This window comes from Cynocephalus volans, chromosome 2 (assembly GCF_027409185.1).
Source record: "Cynocephalus volans isolate mCynVol1 chromosome 2, mCynVol1.pri, whole genome shotgun sequence".
NCBI lineage: Eukaryota > Metazoa > Chordata > Mammalia > Dermoptera > Cynocephalidae > Cynocephalus > Cynocephalus volans.
In genome coordinates, this window is record NC_084461.1 from 31,591,576 (window position 1) to 31,610,173 (window position 18,598).

At 37.0% G+C, this 18,598-nt stretch overlaps 1 protein-coding gene across 3 annotated transcripts in view; it reads left to right on the plus strand.

The window, feature by feature from the left end:
• RAI14 (retinoic acid induced 14) overlaps positions 1 to 18,598 on the plus strand; it is a 140,117-nt gene that overhangs the window by 112,757 nt on the left and 8,762 nt on the right. Inside the window, exons 5-14 of one of the 3 annotated variants that reach the window (XM_063086595.1) lie at positions 4,050 to 4,114; positions 8,103 to 8,160; positions 8,530 to 8,600; positions 10,100 to 10,206; positions 10,854 to 11,032; positions 11,289 to 11,317; positions 12,390 to 12,476; positions 13,402 to 13,488; positions 15,466 to 15,520; positions 18,129 to 18,247. In XM_063086595.1, the coding sequence (XP_062942665.1) occupies positions 4,050 to 4,114; positions 8,103 to 8,160; positions 8,530 to 8,600; positions 10,100 to 10,206; positions 10,854 to 11,032; positions 11,289 to 11,317; positions 12,390 to 12,476; positions 13,402 to 13,488; positions 15,466 to 15,520; positions 18,129 to 18,247 (857 nt within the window). Of the gene's footprint in view, positions 1 to 4,049; positions 4,115 to 8,102; positions 8,161 to 8,529; positions 8,601 to 10,099; positions 10,207 to 10,853; positions 11,033 to 11,288; positions 11,318 to 12,389; positions 12,477 to 13,401; positions 13,489 to 15,462; positions 15,521 to 18,128; positions 18,248 to 18,598 lie in introns of all 3 variants that reach the window. The other 2 variants (XM_063086593.1, XM_063086594.1) reach the window with 2 other exon arrangements.

The following is an 18,598-nucleotide window of genomic DNA, read 5'->3' on the forward strand; positions in this document are numbered from 1 at the left end:
GGTGTCACCGTGGTCCTTATGGCCCAGAGTGCTGCCCAGCAGTCTGTGTCCAGCAGCAGCAAGGGGAAGGGTGAGTGCAGGCCACATGCCTTACACACGCATTTCCACGCAGGTCCCATGGGACAGAACATTGTCCGTGGCCACGTCTGGCTTTATGGGAAGCTGGGAAATTCTCGGCAGCAACTTGTCCAGTTAAAACTCAAAGGTATTGCTATGGAAAGAGATGGAAACAGAGATTAAAGGGTGATTTGCAGTTTCTGTCTCATTCACATATCTTAAGTTTTCTCTGATGTCTTTGGATACTTGGCTTGGCTTTCATAATAACACTTATTTTTTCATAAAAGAAGAAAGACAGGAGAGTGAGAAGCTGAGGTATGAAAATATAATACACAGAGAATCCTTAGAAGGGGGAAAACTCATGAGCCCCGACTCTTCTCTAGTGTATACAGCTGCTGGTTTAGCTTTTATTCTGGTTTCTGAGTGGCCTTTTGTCCCTAATCTCAAATTTGGCACCGTGTGACAACACATAAGATTCATCTTAAAATTTATCTTAAAATTCATTTTAAATATACATCTTAAAACTCAGGCACTTTAGAAGATAGATTGTACTAAAATATAACTGCAAAAGATACTCATAAATGTATTTCATATTTTAATTTAGAATAAAGGAAAACCAAAAAAGAGTGTATGATTTATGGTACTTTATTTGTTATTAACTCATGTGTATGGGGAAGTCAAAAAGGCCAAACCATATGATCAATATAATCTGGCCATGAAAAAGGTTTTAAATGATACATACACCCGCAAACATTTTTTGAGTCTATGTAAAACACTGTGCAAATCTACATTGTGCTTTTAAAATAAGGGGAGACCAAAAGATAATTTTATAACTGTATTTACTATAAGAATAGTTATTATAAATAAAACTTTTATAATCTAATTTATCTCTCCTGAGAATATAACAATGTGACTTGTGCTTCAGTGACTAAGATTTGTTGTAAAGAATATTTCTAAGAGCAATGTTGTTTAAATGTAGTTAAGATTGTAAGGACCAAAAACAATTGTGCTTTTATTGTTTAAATATATTTTGCATTCTGAAGCTCTGATTTTTAAGCAAATATTTTAAATGTTCTTATCTAGTTAAGTGTCATTTAGTTATCTGTATTACTAAATATTTCTATATTATCATCTGAAAGTATGATTTCTCAAACTTTGGCCTTTTGGTATTTGTTAGCCATATCTTTGTATCTTATGACTTTATCAGTTTTAAAACTTTTCATATGCACTTGAAAAGTATTTAGTCAGTCTCATTAAGAGTCCCTCTATTATATTAGTTAATTTTCTCCTGTTTTTTCTGATGATGTTAAGAATTGAATAAATAGTCACCATTTGAGGTAGCTTAGGGGAAGGTGTTCCTTGAGTCTCTTTTAGTATTAGGATTCTTAGACAACGTGTAATAGTCCAAGACTCTTGATTTATAAATAGCATTGGCCTTTTATTTGTAGGGAAAGATCTGCTGGAATGCACTTGAATTAGGGTTGCCCTTGTTATTTGCCTGTAGAGAAATTGCTTCCTGATATTCCAGACAAATCCACAGCTATATGGGAGCCAGACTTGTGCATTGTTTCGTTACAGGATTCTGTCACTAATATATTCTCTCCCAATAATTTTGCATTTGGAAGGAGAATTTTGTTTTAATGTTAGCAATGAGAGACACCTCACTTCAGTGTATAAGTGTGCAGGGAATGATGTGTCATTTAGATTTTGAGACTATTTTAAGGGAAAAATATTTTTGTGCTGCTGGTTAGGAAAACATATCGTGGGGCCACGGAATAAAAGAATTTTTCCTTTTCTAGAATCCCAGGACTCACTTCCAGGTTTGACTAGTACCACTTGAAGTGAAATGAAAGGCTGTTATTTATTTTATAAGTTGTTTAAATCTCCCTACGATCTTGCCTTTGGAGAGCTGTTCTGTTTACGCAAAACAGCTTTCGCCTGTGGCATAGACAAAAGTTAATGCATTGCATACATGACATAAACAGTCTCCAATTTACAATCAGGATGTGTTCCAAAAGTTAATTTGTAAGGCATTTGTTTAAAAGTCAGAATGTGCTTGTCCTTAGAAACAGTGGTATAAATGATGGTTGGGGACCAAGCTAGCCCACCAAAGTCTGTTTAATCCATAAGGAAATTAACTCATTCAATTATGCTGTCGTGGAAGAAGGGGATCTCATAGAGTAAAAGGAGGACAAGGAAGAGAAGATCTTTGTCTTCCTACTTCTAAGGGTCTCTTTTCCCTCATATCTTAATCTTTCTTATCCTCATCCTTTTGGGAGAGGGTGGAGGGATTCCTGTCTCTCGGTATCCCATCCTGACTAAACAACTTCCACTCACACATACCTTAACATCTCTCAGTACAGTTGGTCTCAGAAGAGAAGGAATCTGATCTTTTGACCTTATACATGCTTTTGTGCAGCTCACCGTGGTCTTACAATCCTCTAATTAATATGGTATTTCCTAGTCATATACCTCTCAAATCAGTGGATTTCTGAACAGTGTTACAGAATGAAGACTAATTCAGAAAGGAAATGGTATTGTGAGACTGGGCCATCATATAAAAGAAATTATTACTCTAAGTGTGGGGTTCTCAACTGTGGTTGATTTTGCCCTCGTGACATTTTTGATCATCACAAATGCACATCTAGTGGATAGAGGTTAGAGATGCTGCTTAATATCCTATACTGCACAGGACAACCACCCACAGCAATTATCCAGCTTAAAATGTCAGTTGTGCTGAGGTTGAGAAACCATGCTTTAAGCACGTCCCAGAGTTATGGGTTTTCTACAGGTATTGTATTGAGGATATATTGGTCAAATCACTTGAGAAATGCACAATTTAAGAGTTTATTAGGTGTATTGGGTTGGGGGGCAATGGTAACTGTGGTTCCTTCTCCCCAGTCCCCCAATTCCAGACAGTTGACATTAGCATACCTTCTAATTCAAATTGATGAGAATGTATGGAGATCATTCTGTACACCAGAAGTGATGTAGGCACAGGGAATGTGACAGACAGAAATGCCTGTCCGATGGAGGGCGGTGGGAAGGGAGTGAAGGAAGGTGCCAGGTGCTGTGAAGAATGAAGAAATAAAGCAGGGAGTGGAGATAAAAAGGGTTGGGGAGGAACTGGAATTTTAAGTGGAGAGATCAGAAAAGGCCTCATTCAGAAGGTGGCAGGTCAGTGGGAGGTAGAGCAAGCTGGGTGGTGTCCTGGGGGGAGAGAATCCAGGAGAAGAGCCTAGCAACTGCAAAGACCCTGGGGTGGGAAACTGCTGCCCCTTTGGCTGCCCCGAAACCCCTCTTCCATAGAAATTCTGTAGGCCTATTGGTGGTGAGGGAGTTGGGTAGAGCATTAAGATTTCCTGAAGCTATCTGGTCACAAAGACATCAGTCTCGTGTTGGAGTCATGAAGGGCACTTAAAAAAATGCTACTTTAATAGTGAGTTGTTATTTTACAGCTCTTTCCCTTCTTCTACATAAGGACTTTGAAAATCTGAAAACCCTAAGTAATTCAGGACTGGAGTACATTTGGACAAGAGGGAGATGAGATGTCAAAATTAGGGATTTCAGTGGGAGGGTCTTTGATATGTTATCTGCTGGCTCACAGGCTGCCTATACTGGGTTCCTAGGCCTGGAGTACTCGTGGCCTGGTGTGACCGTTGTGGACACAGGACATTTGTCATACACACTGGAAGCTGAAAGCAGAACTTCTAAGCTGCATGTCTGAGTCCACTGCAAACTTTCAGCCCGAGCTTAATCGTACCCTGAGAGAGTGGTAGTTGGAGTTTGTGAATGTCTCCCCGAGGGTGGGATGCTGGGGTTCTCCACGCTTCGGTCACACTGAAGAATGTGAGGCTCACTCTCGGGAGCAACAAGTCCATCTTTGTTGGAGAACAATTTATTTCCTCATAGTTGCCTTCAGTACAGAGATAAGAAAGGGATTTTTAAAAAGTGTGGCCTTTTTTTCCCAATTTTCTCTTTAATCCATTTAGGACACAGTGCGTTACACCTCGCAGCCAAGAACAGCCACCATGAGTGCATCAAGAAGCTCCTGCAGGTAATGCGGTGACAGCTTAAAAGTGTAAATGTGTCATTTTTAAAATTTAAAAGTAACCTTATCTGTGAAAGAACAAATACAGCCACCCCCACCCCCCACCACACACACACACACACACACACACACACACACACACACACTCCTTTAAATACTATTCCAGAACCTGCGTTTCCTAAGAAGCTTCATTATTGCAATGACAGCTAAGGAGAAGATTGTTTCCATAGCAACTCTATGGGCAAAGAAGATCCTAATCAAAATTTGGAGTGTTTTCCTGGGATCAGCCCTTTTCACTACTTTATTTAGTGCCTCCTTTTCTTTTCTGAAGGACTTGAACCCTCTAAATAGTCAGTCTTCAAAACGTCTTTTCCCAAGCTTTTGGAGATCTTATACTCTGGTTTCTCTTCAGATCGTATAAATCTTTCGCCTTTTACCAAGCTTTTGGAGATCTTTACGGTACAGGATCTCCAATATCCTCATATTCTCTCTTTAAATCATTAGTAAAATGCAGCTCTGCTTGAGAAGCAAAATTTCAACCATTATTTCCTTGTTTGTAATTTGATGATGAGCTTTTAGTTCTTGGTTTTTGTTTAAGTTCTTGGTTTTATTCTTTATAATTTGAAGCAAGCTCCCTGGTTTGATATCCTAGCAGGGAAGTTTATAGTGATAACTCAACATGACGACTTCCATAAATCTTTAGAGGTGAATATGTAGTGAACTCCCAATAGTAGTACATATGGTAATATCCAGCTGTTGCCAGTCAAAATGCAAGCTGGCTATTTTCAGGAACAGCATAGAGCAATAAAATACGTGTTTGGAGCTCTGTCTGTTCTGTCGAGCTGTTGTCTTGGCTTTCATGAGCACTGTTTAGGACCCAGCAGATTGCTTTAATTTGGCTTTGAGATTCTGATGCAGTGATGTGGTCACATTCTTCAACTTGTCCTGCTATGTTGATCACACAGCTTCTTGTCTTGTATTACACGATGCAATCTACTGCCAATTCCAGGAATGCCTAACCTTAACAGGTCTTTGAAGCAGAATTCAAGAAGAATACATCAGTGTCTGTGATGTTGCATTTTGAGGCTTCCCCCTGAAGACAATATTAAGAAATTTTCTTAGCTGCTTCCTCTGGGACCAGGCACTCTGGGTAAACGGAAATCATTGGCTTGCCCAAGTACCCTGCCTCCACACCCTTGGCCCTACCTCAATTTTTAAAGAAAAATTATTTGTGTTTTAAATCTCCATTCCCATTCTGGCTTGGCTATCCAGACTTTGCATCTGGCTCTCATTTTAAGGAACAATTAACCTGACAAGCTAGAAATCCTCATGGGCAAGGACCAGATATTCTAGCCTCTAATGTAATTTTATATCTGGTTATGCAAATGGATTGGTTTTTTCTTAGAATCTTTGAAGCGTTTAAACAGTTCCTTGTGCTGTTCTAAAATTAGGCCAAAGTGTGGTAAGTCGTAACTTGATCTCCATTCTTCTCCCCACTGAAGGGCAGGCATTTTCCTCTCAGGTGGCCTGTTCTTACCTCCTCTAACTTGCACGCTGTCTGACCACTGTTCTTTGTGGAGAGTTGTTAAAACCTCAGCCTTTGATGTCCTGATGGGTTGCTTTGCTTCTCTAGTCTTCACCTCGTGTTTTAACAGCCCAGGCTGTCTGTGATGTGACTCTCATTATCTTCTGCTACCCTCATCTCTACACCGTGTGCACTTACTGATCTCTCTGGGCCCTCTAGGCCCTTGTTCCTACCATCAGCCTATTGAGATATTTCCTCTCTGCAGTTGCTGTCATCTTAAAGTTCTACCTCCTGAAGGCAATGACCACAAATAAAGCCTTGTGAGGTTCTTCAGATTCACATGAACTCTCTTCCTCCCCTATCTCCAGTTATCCCTCTTACCCTTTCTTATGTCAAGTGTTCCCGGGCACTGTGCATTGTGTCAAGCATTGATTATATACTGTGAACAGAGTAGCCCCTACCCTGGTAGAGCTCGCAGTCTGGGAAACAAGTACACAAATACATGTTGCAAATTGCACAGCATTAAGAAGGGAACTCACAGGCTACTGTGAGAGAGGAGTGAGAGGTGGAGGTGCAGGGAAGGCTTCATGGAGGAGGTGATATTTAAGCTGAGACCCCCAACAATGCAAAGAGCCAAGGAGACAGTATTCCAAGCAGATGGAATAGCAAGTGCAAAGGGCGTGAGGTAGGAAAGGTGCTGGTCGGGGAGGAAAGAAAGCAGGTGTCTGGGCCTAGAGCAAAGCAAGGGAGGAGGAAAAGTGGCACACAATGCAGGGCCTTGTATATCTTGGGAGGCAGACTGTAATTAATCTTAATTACAGCATGGGACAGTGATGGGCTTTTAAGTATACGGTGATATTCGCAGTTTTAAAAGATCATTCTATTTGTGTACAGAATTGATTAAAAGGGAAAATGCAGAACTGGGGAGCCCTATTGGGAGGCTGTCTTAGCTGTCAAGGTGAGAAGGTACTGGCTTAGACTAGGGCAGTGGTAACAAGAAAGAAAATTGATAGGACACAGTGGTAGAGTAGATGTGGGAAGAGAAGAAGAAATCAAAGACAACTCAGTAGTTTCTGGCTCGTTGACTAGGTTGATGATAGTGCTGTTGACAGAGACAGTACAGAGTCTGGGAGGAACAGGCTGGGCTTGGGAGAGGGGAAGCCAGAAGTTTTGGCTATGCTATTTTTGAGGTGCTTATAAGACATCAGAGCAGAGATGTGAAGTAGGCAGTGGGTTATCAAGCCTGGTGCTCAGAGATGACATCTGTCGTGTGTGGATAAGAATGCGGTCTCTAGCCTGGCCTGTCTGGGTTGAAATCCTGACTCTGCCATTAACTGTGATTTGGGCAAAATATTAACTGCTTTGTGTCTGAGTGTCCTCATTCGAAAATTAGGGTATTAATAGCATCTAACAAGGGTTGTTAGGTGCCTTAAAGAAATTCTTTAAGGGCCAGCCCATGGCTCACTCGAGAGAGTGTGGTGCTGATAACACCAAGACCACGGGTTCGGATCCTATATAGGGATGGCCGGTTAGCTCACTTGGGAGAGCGTGGTGCTGACAACACCAAGCCAAGGGTTAAGATCCCCTTACCAGTCATCTTTTAAAAAAAGAAGAAATTCTTTGAACAGTGCCTGGCAAATGATATCTAATACTTACATTATACTTTTTGTTGTTATTGTTAAGATGTATGTCAGGGAGTCTCTATCTAGCTTCTAGACTTCTAGATGGTATTTCAAACTATGAGTGTGGATGAGATTACCAAGGAAGAGAATTTAGAGAAAGATCACTGAGGAACCTGACATTTTATGTTTGGCTCAAGGAGGAGGTGTGGCCAGAGCAGTGGGAGAAAAAACAGAATAGGATGGACCAGGCCTGGAGTCTAGGAGCTGAGAGGAGAAATGTTTGGAGAAGAGGGAGTGGATTGCAACTGAGAGGCTGGTGAGAGGAGGACAGAAATGTCCATTGTTACTGGAAACATGAAAGATGTTGGTGACCTTGATTAGGGCCATCTCTGGAATTTTGAAGGCGGAAAACAAGCCTGCAGTCAATTCAGGGGTGAATGGGAGGTGAGGAAGCATGGATTGTTTGTGGGTAATTTTTAAGAGAAAGCTGGTTTTGTGAGGCAGGAAAGAGAATTAGGGCAAGAAGTGGGAGAAAGGTAGGATCAAGATGAGAGATCCTAGAGCATGTTTGTTAGCTGGTCGGGATGGTCCCATGGTGACAGACTGATGACATATGAGTGAGAAGGGGACAGCCAGAACACCAGAGGGGTAACAGTTTGCCTGTGACATGATTATCTGGAGATGAGTCTTCCTCCCCGGAAGAGATTGGGCCCCTGGAGCACAGCAGGTGGGGCTTATGTATGCTTACACACTTCCTTATAAGTTGTACTGTGCCTTGCAGGGAAAAGATGAACTGAATAGAATTTGTGCAGGATATTATATGCATTTATTTACTTTTGTCTTATAGTCTAAATGTCCAGCCGAAAGTGTTGACAGCTCTGGGAAAACAGCTTTACATTATGCAGGTAACTTTCACTCCCTTATTTATCTTCTGTCATAGAAAACACTAACTTTTCATTTTTCTTATTTTAGCCATTAACCTCACTGTATTATTCCTGGTGCTGTTTTCTGTCATCATTCTTAGACATTCTCATTTTACTCAGTTTGTAAACTGAGTTTGTAAACATATAGAGTTTCACCAAGGAGTACACCTAGAATTCGTCAATTGCCTGTCACACAAAATTATTATGGTAAATGTATTTTAACTAATGTAAGTTTCCTTTTTGAACTAAGAAGTATTCATAAGCACTTGGAGATTTCAGGTAATGTCTTTGCACCCCTAGTTGTGAAAGTGGCTTTGTGATTACTGTGGCATTGTCTTTTCCTTCCCTCAGCGGCACAAGGCTGCCTTCAAGCTGTGCAGGTTCTCTGTGAGCACAGGAGCCCCATAAACCTCAAGGATGTGGTAAGTACCAGGTGGTCACTGGAGGTGCAGTTGAACACTGGTTTCCAAAGCACAGTGGGATACTTCTGAGAAACACTGAAACTTTGGCAGCCTAAGTATTTGGCAAAATTTAGTTGCTTTTCAACCTAGATCTTCTTCTGCAAAATGGATTTATATATTTATTATCCCTCATTGGTCCCTAAACCATTAATAAAATATTTTGCAGCATACACTTCCTATATATGTGTATTTGTTTCTAAGGATATATATGTGTTTCTTTCTGCATCCCGTGGATACCTTCTGGTTAGAATTTCCCAACTTTGAAGACCACTCGTGGCCTATTTTAACCTCACTGGGCTATTTTGAGAATAAATTTATATATCTACTGCATATGGTTACAGAGTTATTTCACACTGTAGCATGAGAATTGACATGCATATACTTATAGCTGGAGATATTGTGAAGTGACTAGATAGAACCTGCAAATAAATTCACATTCCCTGAATCTCTCAGTATTTCGTAACCAGAAAGTATATAACTTCAGAGATAGTGCCTAGAAATCTGTCCAAAATACTACTCTATCTATGAGACTTAATCCTTAAGCAACAGTTGTATTTAAGATCCCCATTTTAAAATAGTTGCATATATTGTAATTTATCTTTTCCCTTTGCCTATTTGAATGCTTCTGTCCTAAAATTTACTGTTGACCAATTTGTTGGGTATGTTCCAGAAAAAAGCAGAATAATAGCTTCTCTTTATGATTTGTGTCATTTGTGTCAGGCCCCCCCTCACCCTAAGATTACAGAAATACCCACCTGTTCATTCTTCTAGTATTTTTCTCGTTTGTTTTATATGGTAATGTTTAAATTCTTACTCCACCTGACATACTTTGTGTATGAGTTAGGGAACTAATTTTCTTTTTTCCTCACGGGATTACCAATTGTCATGACATATTAAGTAAATAATTATTTTATCCATCTCTTTAGTCACGTGTTAGTAATAGAAAAATAGACTCTTAATTTATGTTACATTTTGATACCTAGTAAGATTATGAAAGGGTGTGCTTTCCTTTCTGGGAAGAGAAGAGTGGAATGGCACAATGTACTTAGTGCACTGGGAAGAAGCTTAGTTTAGAGGGTGGTGGGTCTTTCTGATGCCTTGTGGAGATAAGTCCTTCATCTCTCCAGAACTATCCTCAACGCACATGGCACAGTTGCTGGAGCCTTTGTGCACTTTGTATTCTGCCCTCTTTCACATCATTACCCAGACCGAGTGATGGCTGAGGGAACAGGCAGCCCAAGAGGCTGAGGCTCCTAGGGAAAATCTAACAGTCAGTGAAATTCCATCAGAAGAGTTGTGCCAAGATGTAATGGTGGCCCTATAGGGGCACAGAATATCACAATGAATCAGGTATTAGACCAGAAGAACAAGTCAGGTTAAAAATGTGGAAAGAATAATGGCCTTTGCAATTCTGGCATTTGGAGTCTGAGTTAAAATCTAAATCTGAGTTTGTTTCCTAGGATGGGAATATACCGCTAATTCTTGCAGTACAAAATGGCCACAGTGAGGTCTGTCGCTTTCTCCTGGATCACGGAGCAGATGTGAATTCCAGGGACAAAAATGGAAGGTACTACAGAATAAGGCAGAAATCACATGACTTCAGTGATATCCACATTCTGAGAGTCTTTCAAAATATCAAGCTGTGTTTTTGATGATTTGTTATAAAGTGGTTTTAACTTTTTTCCTTTTTAATTTTGTACCTTTTTTGATAATCAAGAATCTGTTTTGACTTAAAAGCATTTTTTTCCAGGTCTCCATGGCCATCATTGATGACTGAGTCTGTGATGAGACTATTAAATACTAAAGTGAATAAGTCATTTCCTGTGACTTTTCATGTAAAATAAAAGTAAACATATTGGTTGCTTTTTAAAAATAATCTTAGCAATGTATAGGTTCTGTAAATGCTTGAGGTGAAAGAAGGACAAGATTTGTGCCGATCATATTAACTTCCATCTATTATGCCAAACAGTGTAGAAGGTTATGTCTATGTTTTTTGACTAAATATGGTTTAATGTTTCGATCTAATCTGGTTTAAAAAATACACCACCTTATTTCATCTTGATAGCATTCCACTTCAAATTCCCCAGAAGATTAAGTGCAGTAAAGGTTTAACTGGAGTTAATCTTCTTTTTCCTGTTTTCAAGACAAAATATTGCCTAGGAAAGAATTTTCACATTTTGTTAGTACTAATTTTGTGTCTCCTTTTTTCTTTAGAACTGCTCTCATGCTGGCTTGTGAGATTGGCAGCTCTAACATTGTGGAAGCCTTAATTAAAAAGGGTGCAGACCTAAATCTTGTAGATTCTCTTGGAAACAATGCCTTACATTATTCCAAACTCTCAGAAAATGCAGGAATTCAAAGCCTTCTATTATCAAAAATCTCTCAGGATGCTGGTATGTGAAAGAAAATAGCCAATGTTGTTTTAAATATATCTACTCCATTTTCCCCAAAGGATAAAAGAATTTGTGCATTAAATATTTTAGTATTCTTTTAAACATATTGTTGAAGAAGAAGAGAGAGAGAGAGAGAGAGAGAGAGAGAGTGTGTGTGTGTGTGTGTGTGTGTGTGTGTGTGTGTGTGTGTGTGTGTGTTCCCCCACCTAAACTGGTATGGTTCTTATAGTTCTTTTTTTCACTTTTTCCTCTTTAGATTTAAAGACCCCAACAAAACCAAAGCAGGTATTTATCTTTGAGGGAGTGGATTTGTTTTTCATCTCTGCTTGTGGAAATTTGAAAATGTTCAGATTAAAGTACTCTTGTGCTCCACTAGAAAAGTGATAAAGACTATCTTGAAAATACTAAGGACTGAAATAGCTTTAGAATAAGTGATTTATTGTCATAAGGTGGTAAATTCATTCTTAATTATTTACCTTATTTCAAAGCATGTAACTTTAAACTTGCTACTTATATATTCATCTTTTTCTGAAATGTACTAATACTTCCTATTGGTGTGAAAATGTTTGATGTGGTTTAAACTCTGAGTCTGAATAACAATATTTTAAATACTTGTAATATCACGTAGACTACAGACCTACAGCCATGAAAATGTTAGCTACTTAATGAAAATATAAGATTTAGCTTTTCCTTTTATTTTAATTTGGGTTTTTCTAAAATGTCATCTAGGGTTACACAGAGTAGAAATTGAGAAGTTTGCCTTGTTATTTTGGTGTTTTTCCTGCAAACATAAACTATCTAGTTATTGATGAAGAGATGTATGTTTGGCTGCTATATTTATTTATACATCAAAGTTCTTGAAGAAATCATATATACCAAATATTCGATACTGAATTTAATATGTGCTAACTGTATTACCTATTTAGAGATGAGTTTCCCCCCTTTTCCTCATATTTACATTCTTTACAAAAAAAGAATGAAAGTAATGCAGAGGCGTGGGAAATACCAATGCTTTGCATTAAGATGCAAAGCTATGAATAAATTCTAGGTTCTAAACTGTGGTAGATAACTCCTCATTCTTCACTTTTTCAGTTCTCCACACCAACTTATCTGGCCTTATGGGTTTTTTGCCTTATGTTTTTAAAAATTTTCTTGCTATTAGAGCATGGGCTGCTAGAAGAAAACTTGGAGCATGCATATATCTTATTTTTAAGTTGGTAGCAGATTCCAGATCTTGATAAAGTAAGAAATGCATGAACTATTGAGGTTTTTCTCATTTGTTTGATGAAAGCTACTTGCTCAAACTTTACTAACCTAACTAACCCACCTCCATTCTTTGGACTGTGATAACTTTCAGCATGATCAAGTCTCTAAAATAAGCTCAGAAAGAAGTGGAACTCCAAAAAAACGCAAAGCTCCACCACCTCCTATCAGTCCTACCCAGGTAAAAACAACAGCAAACCAACAATTAACAAGCATACAACAACAAGCCATCATTTTGTCATTTTGTGTTTAGACCACAAAGAAATATATTGGAACTGACCCTTAGGTGCACATTTAAATTTTTCTCTAGCAGTTTTAAATTACAAATGTTGGTAACAAGTATTTTGATTATTAGTATGGAAATAATGTTGATTCTTATCTATTTCAAGACTGTAAAATTAAAGAGTATCTTTTAAAAAGTCTCAAGGAATTTCTCAAAATCTTATGAAAGAAACGTCTTCCTTAAGATGATAAGCTCAGTCTGTTTCCAGTTCCTTTTATTAACAGTTATGGTAAGGGGTGGGAGAATGGGTAGCTAGTGTGGCAGTTAGTTAAAAATGAATCTTGGTTAGTTTCTTAAAACATTACTAATTTATTTGTCTTTCTAATTACATTTAAGGTTGGCTAATATTAAAAGTAGTTTTCATTTCTGAGCTTATAGTGACTACTGCATAGAGGAGGAAGCTCAGAAATCTATAAAATGGCAAATAAAAACAGGCTGGGGTTTGTTATTAAAAAGATCATCGGCCATAAAGAGAATAACTCATATTCAAACAGTAGAGAGGAAAGTCTTACCTGATAAATAATTTTAAATATATGTTAGCATATTCATTAATAACATTCTTAACCTGCAATAGTTTTATAGATTTTAAAAATTGATTCTGTTAATGTAAGAGCAAAATTACTTAATTACACTCTGCAGACATTCAGAAAGTATTCGAAGTAGCTGAATTGCATTGAAAATGTTACCCCTGAATTAATTGAAGCTAAGGATACTTATTGTTAGGTTTAATTGCGTCAGTTAAATGGGTTGGTTCTTTAGCACCAGAGAAGAAAAGACTTTGAAGATACCTTTTTTATTGGTGGTTTTCATTTTGTTTTTTTAGTTGAGTGATGTGTCTTCCCCAAGATCAATAACTTCAACACCACTTTCAGGAAAGGAATCAGTATTTTTTGTTGAACCACCCTTCAAGGTAAGGTATTTCCTTTCTGTGTTAATTTTTGTTACTGTATTTAAAGATACATCATAGACTTGCTTTAAATTATACAACATTGGGTAAAACAAAATTTACTTATAGATCATTGGTTCACAACCTTTCCACCATGAAGGACCCTTTGATTATTTTTTGTGGCATGGATCCCACTAAAAAAGAATAGGGTGAATAAAATACATTTACTAACTAATAATTTTCTTCATTTAAAAAAAAGGGACAAAATCCACTTACATGTGGAATCTGAAAAATTTCAACTCATAAAAGCAGAGAATAGAAAGGTGGGGGAGGGGATTGGGAGATGTTGGTCAAAGGATACAACATTTCAATTAGGGGGAATAAATTTGAGAGATCTATTGCACAGCATGGTGACTATAGTTAAAAACAATGTGTTGTATTCTTAAAAATTGTTAGAGAATAGATTTTAACTGTTTTCATCACAAAAAAATATGTGAGGTAATAATGCATGTTAACTAGCTCAATTTAGCAATTCCACAATATATACATATTTCAAAACATCATGATGTACACTATAAATATATATACTTTTTATTTGTCAATTAAAAAATAAATTAATTTTTTGAAAAAGGAACTGAGGTGTAGAAGTTACCAGCTATATTGGTAGTCATTCCCCTCATTTATTCCTGTATACAGATGGTTGAGGATATGGCAAAAATTATGTTTTAGAATGTGGTATCTTGGACTGGATCCTGGGATAGAAAAAGGACATTAGTGGAAAAACTGATGCAATCTGAATAAAAGTCTGTAATTTAGTGGATAGTAATTTGCCAATGTTAATATCTTCATTTTGACAAATGTATCATGGCTACGTAATTTGTTAATTTTAGGGGTAACTGGGTGAAGGGAACAATCTTGCAATATTTTTATGAATCTAAAATTGTTCCCAATAAAAAGTGTATTAAAAATTTTTTTAAAAAGAGGCACAGATAAGAATTTACCTGATAACCAGTATTCTTACCAAATTGAGTTGATATATTGCCAATCAAAAAGATAGAAACTTTTGTTATTCTCTGATGTTTTACTGAGAAGTGAAGTAATTGTATATTTTTAATTAAATTTCTTCCTGACTATACAAGTAATATGTATTTATTTGAGAAATTTTAGATAATCCATTGGATCTTATTCCAGTTGATTCTATAGGTTTGTGGTTGGAAAGTATTTTAAGGAAGTGAAAGGATATTTCCATTCAATATTTGTTTACCTAACAATCACTAGGAAATTGCACCTAAGAAGAAATAAAATTTATAATTGTTCGAATGAAATTCCAATTGTCAATTCCTGACATGGGAGTGTGGCTTTGAAGTTCCAAGATTTTTTGCAGATGGATATTCAGGGACAAAGGATTAGAGAAAATCTTTAGGGCATCAATTGCCAATCCAAGACCATAGGAATTTTTATTCCCTTATATAATTACCTTTGTCTTCCCTGAAAAGTCTTATTTATTACAATTCTTCTTAGAAAGATTAATAATAACATATTAATAGTGGATAATTTATAAAATGATAAAGCTAAAAAATCTTTTAATATATTTTAATCTATGTATAAACTAGATAGATACAACTTCTTTGATTCATTTTGAAAGTGATATTTGCCATCTTAGGTTTTAGGACACCACCCAGTAAATTAACTATTACAAAAAAACTACCGTAATCTTAAATGTATTTTTATTGTACTCACTAAGTGATATTTCTGAAAAATATGAGTATATTCCCCTACGGAACTTGTAATGTTTTAGAAATTATACGTTAGGAGGTAATTATCACTTATATTCTTTTATATTTTAAAAATATCTTTTTTCCTTAAGATTTTTCAGTTGTTTTTCTAGTGGAACAACACTGGTTCTGTTCTGTGTAAACTCAAGGAGGGAAATCTGTTTGATTCTTTTACACAATGTTTTATTTAGGAATATTCTTTAAAGTCATTTCTGTATTTCAGCAGGCTGAGATCAGTTCTATACGAGAAAATAAAGACAGACTAAGTGACAGTACTACAGGTAAGATAAAGGAGCACTTGTTTTTGTTCCTTTGACAAAACTTTATACTATGTGCATTTAAAAAGCACAAAGGCCAAGCCAGGGTACTCTGTGTAGGGAGGTCGGGAGAAGCAGCATGCCATCACAGAGCTGTCAGTAATGCACAGGCTGATGCTCTCTGTACTTCAGAGAGACTTAACCTGGATTTTAAAGAGTCTCTGAGTTTGGATGTGAAAAAATGCATCCCTGTTTTCATTTGTCCCTAACTAAATATTAGCATTTTTTTCAATTATGAATATAGGCAATAAACCCCAGTGGTATTAGCAGACCAGTGGCTTTGTCACCAAAATTCACAGATAATTTCCTATCACCTTACTGTTATTGCAGATGTCTTGAAATACCATTTACAATATCTCTACTAAAAATTATGGCAGTTACTAGACCTCCTATTAGATCTCATTTGGTGTGTTACAAAATAAGCTCTTAAATTATTGTCATCTGTGTATTTTATTTTATGCATTTAAAAAACATTATTTTCAGATGAGGTCCATAAGCTTCCGGCTGTCAGCTCACAGCATTCATTGCAGCTGAGTAGCAAGTTATTTCTCGAAGGAAGAATGAACCATGTACCTCCATTGCTACTACAGTCTATCTTTTCTACTTTGGATTTCAAGTAGACATGTGCAAAGACATACAGAGTGTTATATGAAATCATATACAATCATATTGTCTTCTCCGAGATACGGTTTAATTCATTGTATCTTTTAAGAGTCCTTCCTAAGAGTTTATCCTGTAAGAATGTAGTACGGTACCTTCAGAATCAATTTAAAATGTAGAGTAGATGATTTCAAAGGCCGCTTTTTGCTCCAGCATTCAGTTTCTTGGTCTCTTTTGTATTTCATATGTGTTTGGAGCTTTTAATTTGCAGAATTTAGAAATATTAAACTTTCTAATTCCTGGCAGAGAACAATGTTAATATAACTGAACGAGTGTTACACTGGTTACTTTAAAAACCTTCCATTATATCTTAGAAGTAATTTCTTTTCTTTTCTTTTTTTTAAAAGATGACCGGTAAGGGGATCTTAACCCTTGACTTGGTGTTGTCAGCACCAGGCTCACCCAGTGAGCTAACCGGCCATCCCTATATGGGATCCGAACCCGTGGCCTTGGTGTTATCAGCACCACACTCTCCCGAGTGAGCCACGGGCCGGCCCCATTAGAAGTAATTCCTATTGCTTAGAATTGCAGTCAGCCTCCGAATCTCCTGGTTCATTCCAAGCTCAACAAACTTCATGTCAAGGGAACTCAGAAAGCTGTGGCTTAGGCATTTGACATCAAAACAGTGCCTTATTATGAAAAGCAAGGTTTTCTACAAAGAAATGTCATTTCGCATCCTTCCAAATTAAGATTAATGTTTTCATCTTTGCATTAAATGGCTTTGAGAACAAAAAACAGCATAACAGTAAACAATTTAGATCAGTGCTATTCAGTGTGGTCTGTAAGCTATTGCTAATCTGCAGTAATTAAGGAGTTTGCACCAGAAAGTCATCCAGCTATGTCACTAAGCACACTGTTTTGTCTGGCTGACATTTCTTTTTATAGGAAGACTTTCTGGATGAAGGAAGCAGTATACTGCATTACATTCTGGAGTAAGTTCCTTGTCTCATTTCAGTGAGCACTTTGAGTAGCACTGCTTTAGATGCTATTTTAGCATGATATTCAGTAGGATGTCAAAAAGCTGTGGTTTACTGACAGTGATTACTATGGGATTCAGAGAAGAGATCATTTCATGCTAGGATTGCCACTGAATGCTTTAAGGAGGAGGCAAAATTTGGCATGGGTCTTGTCTTAGGATGTCTAAGAGTTATCTAGGCAGAGTGATGCTGCAAGAGCAATCCTGTGGATAAAATATGAAGAATCAGCTGTGTGTTGAGATTATGTAAGATATAATAAGAACTATGAATCTGAGGAAGATGAAAATCTAGGAGAGAAGTAGTGAGTCATAAACCTGAAAAAGTAGATTGAGGCCAGACCTCAGATAAAGGAATTTGAAGATTATTTTTGGAGGGAGAACAAGTAAAGCACTTGAACCAAAGGAATGACTCAATCAAAGTATGTTTTAGGAAGATTAGTCTGACATTGTTGTGTAGGCTACATTTTTACTGGAGAGAGGAGAGGGGCAGAGATTTGTCACGAAGCCTTTTGCAGTTTCCAAGTAAGGCGATAAAGTCTAAACTAGAGCAATGGTGGTGGGGATAAGAAATAAACCAGATTCCAGAGATATTTCTAAAAGGATTCACAGAACTTGGACTTATGAGGCATGGAGAGGAACCAAAAACAACCAAGATATGACAGTTAATCAAGTGAATGGAAAATGTATGACCAAATTCATCAGTGTTCAGAATCAGCTTATGTATACACGAATCTAGTATTATGCTACGAATACCACAGTAAGGAAACCCCAGTCCCTGAAAATTGCTGTTCATCTATGTAGCTGGTGTGGGCTTTCATAGTCAGTACTAGGAAGGAGAACTGGATTAGGCTAGAAGGTGAGTTAGAGTTTAGAGAAGTAACAGTTTAATTTTTTAAAATTATTTTAAATTTAATTTAAACCTTTCTCTTTTCCAAGGTGCTGATAGTTTATTGGATATAAGTTCTGAAGCTGACCAGCAAGATCTTCTTGTCCTACTGCAAGCAAAAGTTGCTTCCCTTACTTTACACAATAAGGAGTTACAAGATAAATTACAGGTAGATAAACAGATTGCTACCTCAGACTTCTGGCACAGTCAAGCTATTGGTTTTTTCAGGGGTCATCAGATGTATTTTGCTTTAAATATTTACATTAGTTTTCTTTTTAAATGTAGTTAGCTTTAAGCATCTTATAGTTTCAAATTATTTGTTTCTTGAGAGTATTATTCATTAGCTCACTTTCTGTAAATTGCTAAATTGGTAAGAGATACATAATCATATACATAATATGATATATAAAATATGACAATTATATATATTTATTAAAATGTATATATAAATGAAGTATATAAACCAAATTTATTTATATAAATGTTATATATATGATAATTTCATGTATATAAAATGTTT